The sequence below is a fragment of the Diadema antillarum genome, unplaced genomic scaffold (assembly GCF_040938485.1).
Source record: "Diadema antillarum isolate AM-2024a unplaced genomic scaffold, OU_Dant_1.0 scf00000037, whole genome shotgun sequence".
NCBI classification, from domain to species: domain Eukaryota; kingdom Metazoa; phylum Echinodermata; class Echinoidea; order Diadematoida; family Diadematidae; genus Diadema; species Diadema antillarum.
The window spans coordinates 1544408-1553981 of record NW_027270926.1 but is presented as its reverse complement, the minus strand read 5'-3'; the positions used below and the strand labels follow the sequence as shown (position 1 = coordinate 1553981).

Sequence of the window (9574 nt, the reverse complement as noted above, 5' to 3'; positions counted from 1 at the left end):
CCCCCTTGGCAGGGGAAGGGGGGGGGGGCCAAATGGGGCCTAAATTGTACATTTTCATCTTCTTCTCGAACACATCATTATACATTTTCACCAAACTCGGCAGGTAGCATCCCTACGAGGATAGGATCTCAATACGTTAATGTGGGCACCATGCCCCACTTGGGGACCCCCAGGGGGCCCCAACCCCCAAATTAAGGAATATTTACAAATATTTTTTTTTTCTGTAGAATTAAAGTGATTTTTAAACCGCATAGCCAAGCTTTCTAAGTACAGTGTACATGACAGGTATTTTTACCGGTGTGATGGAATATGCAAATGCCCCCGCCCTTCAAGCTTGCAATGTAGTGCGGTATAAGAGTCTGCCAGAATGCGTGGAAGGTGAATTTGCGATACTCGGGTGAGCGCGAGACTCCCGGGTCTCTTGTTTTTCTCCTTGTCGAAATCGTGAATCGTTTCACTTTCAATACAAAATTTCTCGATGAGCCCTCCCATCTTGTGCCTCGCGTGTGTTGGTACAGTATTGACCTTTCAACTCCTTTTCTTTCTTCCTTCGCCCCTTTTACTACTTCACACCGAAACATAATTATTTGGTGTGAAGAATACACGTTTTTATTATTCTATTTCATGTGGGAAAAATGGGGGTGAAGATTTGTGAGCAGGTCAATGGTAGTCTTGATGCTATGGCATCATCATCTCTGCTACTTTGCATAATCAATTCGTCGCTAATGATATCACCATTGACATGCTACAACTCTGATGTATCAGGCGTGAGTTTGAGGGAACTTGTACTTTTCTACTGTTAAATTTTGCTCTGCTCATTAAAACTAACATGTATGATCATGGGCGGAATTGCACTCATTAAGGCAAGTCATCTGTCATTGTAATAGTTCGTTTATACCTGAATTTTTTTACGCTGATTTGTTTTTTTTTTTTTCAGGATAGCCGAAGTTTGCATCAAAATGGAAACCGTTAACGATGTTCCAAAGTGCAATGAGAGTGGCGACTGTGACTACGCTCATGAGGACGACGTCGCAAATGAAACCATCACCCTCAAAGTGGTTAACGACCACAGCAAAGATGATCCCGACCGACAAGGAGGGGTGGCAAACAATGATGGTGACCAAGAAGACGATGAGGATATCGACAACGACGACGTTGACGACCTCCAAAGTAGATGTTGGGCTGTGAGAATATTTCTGTTCTTCAAAAAATATTTCGCTACTTTAGCCTTCCTTTTTAACATTATTTTTTTATTGTCGTTTTCTTGAAGCGCCTCATTCATGATCTATACGTCAAAAGAGCGTTGTGTGTGTGTGTGTGTGTGTGTGTGTGTAAAGTGCTTTAGAACTGATCAAAATCTGTAGATATCAACTGCTGTTTTTATTTGAGAACTTACTTTAAGATTGTGTAAAAAGCATTATTTGAATTCATATTGAAATTGTGTTGAAAGCATATTCAAATTTGTTTTCACATTCTTACATTAGAATTACACTGCTAATCAATACGGTTCTACGATGTATTGGGTAACGAAATTAAAATCTAGGATTAAAATGATCACTTGATAGCTTCAGTTTATATGTTGGTTTTATTCTGCGCATCCCTAGAAAATATACCACGTGACGCGCAAGGCGAAGTCCTTTCTGAAAACCAACAAGATAGCTGCCAAGGGAGTGTTGACGTGCCTCGTGCTCGGGCTCTACATTGTGTACCTGATCTTCGCCTGCCTGCGCGACTTCGACAAAGCCTCGGCCCTTCTCATCATCACGTGCCTGGCTGTCGTAGCGTATGCCTATCGTCTCATCCGGGATAGATTCGGAGACCTTCTCTACAAGCGCTGCGTGCAACCGGCTTGCGCCGTGACTCAACATCGCTTCGTCAAACGGTGAATTATGTAGTCATTTATCTAGAGTAGTTAAAGAAATAATCGTGCAGAGTATCCCCCCCCCCCCAAAAAAAAGTCCTTAAGCTTGGTAAACTGAGTTTGCATTTCTCCGTAGAATTTAATACTTACAGGAGTAAGCAAAACAAAAATGACACAAGTTATTAACTGATACAACCCCCCCCCCCCCCCATAAATATTGCATTAGTCATGATAACAGACAGGGAAAGACCGAAGTAAACTAGGAGGTGGCAATTCTGTAGAGAAGGTAACAGTTGATAATATCAGGCCAATAACAGTGTTTAAACGATGAGGGCAGTGATAGGCTTACTATAGTTTTGATATCCATGATTATGACTATAGACCTGTGGAATCGATAATGATGTGAATATAAAATCATTAATAACTAGCAATTTTATCATCAATTATTATCGTTATGGTTCGCATTACGATAACTCGGAATGCAGAGGGGTTTTTTGTATTTATGTTCTTATTGATTTTCATGATTCAAACAAATATCATAACAATCAAGTATAAAATTACAACTTGGACTACAGCTGCCAAGTCTCCCTGATTCTGCAGGAGTCTCCCTGAAAATGTCAAGATCTGTTCATGTCTGAATAAGAGAATATTAAAATCTCCTTGATTTGGGAATTATTTTCGCCCCTTGAAATGCATTTAAGACACACAGATATCTCCCTGATTGCTATGGGAATGTTGGCAGACCTGTGAATGATCACATGAAAATTCCATTTTCCTTGTTCGCCTCTAGGTTCGTCATGGTTCTGGCATCGCTAGGTTTTGTTGTTGTTCTATACCTCCTGACACGAGATCGACCAATACAGCTCGTGTCGCTGTCAGGGTTACTCATCTTGGTTACCATCATCTATATCTCGTCACATCGCCCTCACAAGGTGAACCTTAAAGGGATCGTATAGTTTTGGTTGAGACCTAATTTCAGATTTCTAACATTTTTTTTTTGGTGAGATAATGAGAAACCTCTTATGAAATATGAAAGAGCATGTAATTCCATGAGGAATTCAATGTTTGTTTGATGAAAATTAGTTTTGAAATGGCTGAGATATCCAAAACAGAGCGATTCTAATAAAGTGTGGGACCCACATTTTATTACGATCGCTCTGTTTTACTTTGTTCTTAGATGTTTCAGTCATTCCAAACCTGGGGCCCGTTTCATAATACTTGTCATCAGTGACAAGTGCCACATTTCTATGACAAATTTGCTCTCAGCCAATCAGATGCAAGGATTTCAGTAGCTTGTCACATCTGTGACAACTTGTCACTGATGACAAGTTTTATGAAACGGGCCCCGGATTTCCATCAAATAAACTTTGAATTCCTCTTAAAATGGTATGCTCTGTACTATTTCATAAGTATTTTCTTGGTATCTCGCAAAAAGTTAAAAGCCCAATTCTCATCTCCACCAATACTGTACCATCCCTTTAAAGGCATAATTTACCATTTGCAGATGAAACTAAAGCCCAGCATTGGTGCTCTAAAATAGTTTTAGAATGTGAGTTAAGGATAGAAAAAACGACTGTAAAAATTTGAACCAGCATAATCGATGTTAAGTATTGTTAGATACACAAATATGAACAATAGTTATAATAAAAATCCTTCCAGACTTAACCGTGTACAGTTATGGTTTATTGAGAAAAATACTAATATCTCCTTTAGGCTTTATTGTGAAAATTGTATATGGTAGGATGTTTTGTGATACAACAGACCTACAATTATGCATCAAATGTGATATCTTAAACATTTTTAAAATCACTGCTACCAAAGGTAAACTGGACCTTTAAAAAGTATTGATTGCACTGGTGGTTGTAAGATAATAAATAACTCGATTATGCATATTTACGTATCCCTCCACCTCGTACAGTTAAGAGTGCAATTCTGGTTACCAGAGCATCTATGGTATCAGGACGATTACCCACCGAGGACAACTTTCCCCGGTTGGTTATAGAGTTAGAGTGAAAATTAGGGTTAGGGTTAGGGTTAGAATATGGGTTAGATTCAGGAGTAGGTTCAGGATAAGCAGCATGATAAGGATTAGGGTTGGAGTGAGGGAATGGGTGTGGGGTAATCGTTCAGGGGGGTAACGCACAAAACTGATCACTAATGATGAAACCTTGAGTGCCTTTCCTATAGGTGAAATGGCGGCCAGTGCTCTGGGGTCTTGTCCTACAGTTTCTGATGGGCCTCTTCGTCCTCCGCACTCCTCCAGGTCTGGCGCTCTTTAAGTGGCTTAAAGACATAATCATTCAGGTCTACGGCTTTTCCCACGCGGGGGCGGTGTTCGTCTTTGGCGAAGATTACGTCCGTCACTACTTTGCCTTTGGGGTGAGTTTTACGAAGATTATGATGCAATAAGTTCGACACGTGAGTCGTAATGGACCACTTTATCATAAAAGTTGGGAAAATATGTCTGTTTTTATGTGTATTTACAACATTGACTATATCATATAATCATTTTCATATAAATTCCGCCGTGAACTCATCCATTTTTGTACGCATTTCGTTTTCAGGTCTTGCCAATCCTGTTCTACTTCGGCAGCATCGTCAAGATCTTGTACTACTATGGCGTGATGCAGGTGATAATTCAGAAAATGGCCTGGTTGATGCAGCGGACAATGAAGACCACGGCAGTCGAGTCTTTGAGTGCGGCGGGAAACATTTTTCCTGGGCACAGTGAGTTCATGATCAATGGACACAACTGTCTCGTGTACATGCAGAACACCATTGTGTGTGTGTGTGTGTGTGTGTGTGTGTGTGTGTGTGTGTGTGTTGTCTAATTAGCGTTGTCTTAGTGTTAGCGTCATAGATCTATAAAGCTTAATTATACGATGTACTTGTCAGCTCAGTAAACGAAGATATCATGCTCGCGTTATGACTATGCTTTCGCACCCTCTGGTGGGAATAGTCCTTACACTGAAGAATAGGCCTATACCCTTAGTAGATATGACCGTATCAATCATCATACTGACTAGTACACGGTCGTCATTTCTTGTTCGAGTAACATTATCACCTATGCTGAAAATTACATAGTATTCCTTTTGTATCCTTTTTCGGACCTTCTCAACAGAGCGAATCCATCATCTGCGTCGAGCCGTATCTGAACCAAATGACGAGTTCTGAAATTCATGCTGTCATGACTGGGTCCATGGCCACAGTAGCTGGCGCTGTTTTTGGCGCATACATTCACTACGGCGTCGACGCCGGACACCTCATTTCGGCCTCGGTCATGTCGGCCCCAGCCGCCTTAGCTATGGCGAAGCTCATGTACCCGGAGACGGAGAAATCAAAGCTGGTGACGCAAGATGATGTTAAAATACCAAAAGGGTGAATAAAAAAAAAATATTAGGTGACATCCGAATACAGTGTGCGATTACATTTAATTCTCTGAAACCTCTGTGTGATTTACATTTCTTTTTTCGAACGTATGGCTCTTGTGAAATTTCATATGAAAGTGAGCAATCGTAAGTTTCCTTTTATCGTCAGTGTAAACCCATCCTTCATATCGTCAAAACCAAAACACGAAAGTTTCTTCATGCACCTGTCTTCCACACCAATATTTCTCTTCCTTTCACCCCCCCCCCCCCCACAGTCTCTCTATTTATTTCTTTTTATTTTGTTCTTGATGTGCATGTCAATTATCGATTAATACCCCAAAAGGCCACCTTTAAAGTAGCATATGCGTATGGAAACATGATGTAAACTCTACCAGATAGAATGGTGTACTCTAGTACTTGTGTGCGAATAATTCGCAAATTACACGTAATTTTCAAGAGCTAATCATACGAACATTGTTTACCTCACTGCTCTTATCAGGGAAGAGCGCAACGTCATTGAAGCAGCGGCAAACGGGGCTACGCTCGGACTGCCCGTCGTGTTCAATGTTGTAGCAAACCTGATTGCCTTCTTGTCGCTGCTGGCGCTCGTCAACGCAGGTACTTGGATATTTCGGGAGTCTGGTTGGATTTTCAGGACTGACACTACAGGTATATCCAAGGCTCTGCGCGGAACGCTGCTAGCCCTCGAATAATCATGTGACGCAACGGAATGCAAGAGCTGCGATCTGGTAGCAAAAGTTGTTACCGTCAGTTTTGTGAATGTGCTTATAAATAGAACTTTTTCATTTGTATGCAGCTTTTTTTTTTCGAGCGTTTCAGCAAATGTGAATACAATTAACATTGCGAATCATCAATTCACAGTATGTGAAACAAAATATTACTATCTGAACTCTCTGTAAAAAGAAAAGAAAAAAAAAAACGTTTTCACATACAATCATGTTGTCAACCTTGTGAACACATCGCGAACACTGTGTTCTTTCCAGCAGGGAAGATTGTAAAGTTCATCACGAGAATTTTATTGAGTGAATTGCCTCCAGTCTGTTTGTTTATTTGATTTTGTTTGTTCTGGGTATTGTTTTTTCCATTGTCAGTGGATCTGCTCGTACGCCTTTATGCCTCTCGCGCTCGTTATGGGAGTCGAGTGGGGAGATTGCCGAGTCGTTGCCGAACTCATCGGTCTCAAGACGCTCTTGAACGAGCTCGTCGCCTACGAGAAGATGGGCCACTACATTGAGAACAGGGCTACAGGATCCGGCCCAATCATGTCTGTAAGACTTTCACTCATATTCTCAACTCTTGTCGAAATGTTATTCGTTTTAAAAGGTTGGTACAATTTTTATTTTATTTTTTTTTTTTTTAGATGGGGATTCAGGTGGGTTTTTTTGCGACATGATTAGAAATCATGTGCATATGAAAACTAAAGAGCATTCGATTCAAGAATTTCATTTGATTATAATCGATATTGAAATGGCTAAAATACCCCCCCCCCAAAAAAAAAAATAGAGTAACCAAAATGATTCTAATAAAATACTTTTATTTGGATCACTTTGTTTTGCTTTGTACTAGAGTATCTCAGCCATCTCAACCAAAACTATACCATCCCTTTAACCTTGAGTAAATTCAGAGTAGAACTTTTATATTGGTTGGTGTTTCCCTGTCTTACCTTTGCTGTGAATATCAAATGATTTTGCGTACAGAGAATTAACCATGTCACAAGTAACCTAAAAAAAAATTGTGAGATACCCTAACAAGCACTAAGCGACAGTATAGCCAGCACTTCACCATGACATTTATTAAAGGCAATAATAACCATGCAGTAGCCACTTGTCTCATATAGCGAACAGAGCCAAAGCCAAGCTGTTATGCTAAATAGTTTACTTTATTTATCCAGTGTGACTCAAAGCAAATTAATAGAGAAGAGGGCTGGGGGAGGATATCGAAAATAGACAGGATTGTACGCTTGATTTTTTTAATCGATTTTTGATTCGTCAGTTGCGCTTTTTTCTTGTATTATTAAGACAAGACGGTCCCTTTCTTTCACAGGCAAAGGTCAAATCAGGAAATATAATGGAAAATTCTTGAGATATCTTCCCCGCCCCCCCCCCCCCGAAGTATACACGTATTATTTTGATTAGGTATTGACAACGATTGGTGCAGACATGTCATTGGCAGCAAAGAGTGAACGTGTTTGAAATGACGACTAAAAGTTATCCGCCATCCTTACTGAGTGAACTGTAGGTGGCAATATTAGATTTTGCGATACTTTACATTACAATCCGCCGTAATTGAGTTGACGTTAATGAAGAGAATCAAGTCAAACAAACGAAATGGAACATGAACTTAGAAAACTATGCGGATTTAAAATCTAACATCATATTGTTCCGAGGCACCGTGATCACGCGGGCAGTCATATGACCGAATTCGCTTGCGAACGTATTCATATGTATATATACAATCTCACGTCGGTTTGTACGAAGTATTGTGCACTTTCTATTCCACTTTTTTTTTTTTACGAAAAAGAGCAGAAATTATGTCAATAGAACCATATCATTAAGCATTTTTTTTTAACATTTCAACAGTTCTAACCTTCGGCAAGGGTGGTATATTGCAAAATCAGCAATGAATGATAACATTGAAATGATTATGAATGATTAAAATGATCATTATGTGTTGGTATTGTAAGAAATCTTCCAAATTTTATGTTCTGATTCTACACCAGCTTTAATAGTTAACGGGAGTGTGAATTAATTACTTTCTTCTTTTATTCTTTCTGGTATATATGATGTCTTTGATTTGCCTCTGATTTAGCTTCGATCGGAGGTAATTGCAACATACGCCCTCTGCGGTTTCTCCAATATTTCCTCGATCGGCGTTGTTCTTGGGGTTCTTACCCCACTATTGCCCAAGAAGAGGCATTTACTTGCCCCGTTGGCTGTAAGGGCCCTCTTCGCGGGGTCTGCGGCTTGTTTCACGACGGCGTGCATTGCAGGTAAATTGACAAATGAAGCTGCTTATGAGTGGTGAGGTTAAGTAAAATGGTAGCAATAGATGCAAAGAAATGAAAAGGCAACACTTCGGAATGGGGAATTTCAAGTGTAATAGAACTATCGATGTCCTTGCTTCAGGAATGCATGCATTCGTATCTTGCGTGTTCTCTCGTATAATGTTCACGGTCTTCTGTAGCAATGTGTAGTGTCATTGTCTTACTTCCCATAAAATCCTTTTATAATTATCAACCTTGGCCCGGAATAAACCGTTAAAAGACCTGACGTCTTCTGTTGATGTTCACTACTCTATTAAATGTTTTAGCAAGTACATGTCTTCTGTCTTTACTTCGTTAACTTGTTTGTAAGTTTTTGCTTTGTTAGAATAAATGGAATGTTATAGGCGTCATAAATTTGAAAAAAAAGCACATGACATTATGAACACGCAAACTCTTGTTTTTAAAGTGCACTGAAACAACATGGCCACAAAATGTACACGAAACGTTTTCAAGAAAGCAAGAACATGTGTAAATGTGGTGTGTGACGTTATTACCTCACAAGTCTAGAAATGTGCATTCTGCTAAATTTCCTTTTGGGCATGAAGTAAATGGGGGAAAAAAAAAGGAATATAATGTCCATAACACAAAATGTATGTTTTGTTGCAATAACAAGCAGTGATGATCTCAGTGTTGTAGTCGCTGTGTTAATCATTGATCCACAACATGATTCATAATATGATATTTTTGTGCACAGTTGTGACATCACCATCTCAAAGAACTTGCATATACACTGGCTAAAACTACTTTTGTTGGTGACGATAATTTCATAACATTTTGATCATCTAATGTACATTTTATGACGAAATCTCTAACATTTTGTTGGTCTGATTTTGCTCTCTTTCTTGAAAGTCGACTTTAATATTGTGTGGAATTTCATTTCTATCCCCATTGTAGGCGTTTTGTACGTACCAGACGAAACGGGCGGGACCACCGGCTGGAACGAAAACATCGACACTAGCGATGACGACGTTATAGGGCTACTAATAGTGATATGCAGGACGTCCTCCCAAAATGAAATGAATTAATAGCAGATCGGAACATTACTGAGATTCTTGAAGGGCGGTTTTCTCCCCTAGGATACGCTGAGAAGTCTCCTGATAAATAAAATAACGAGAAAGACAAAGGAAGAAGAGAAGGACACTGCTGGGTTGTGCACGTAACTTGCAATATTGAATTTAACGTTGTACGCATGAGACGTATGAGATTTGGCGTCTTCTTTCAAATACCCGGGCATGATGTCGTCTTGTGAATAAATTACAACAGTGCCTTTCATTACTTATC

The 9574-nt window shown here is 39.7% G+C and overlaps 1 protein-coding gene across 1 annotated transcript; it reads left to right on the top strand.

Moving 5' to 3' along the window:
- The first annotated feature begins 1077 nt into the window (after positions 1-1077).
- On the top strand, positions 1078-9318 carry LOC139709094 (sodium/nucleoside cotransporter 2-like). Its single transcript, XM_071621059.1, is given in 11 exon segments — positions 1078-1170; positions 1605-1882; positions 2652-2793; positions 4049-4240; positions 4426-4641; positions 4983-5239; positions 5729-5846; positions 5848-5898; positions 6342-6518; positions 8059-8239; positions 9188-9318. Coding segments are annotated over 11 exon segments (1836 nt in total).
- The last annotated feature ends 256 nt before the right edge of the window (positions 9319-9574 follow it).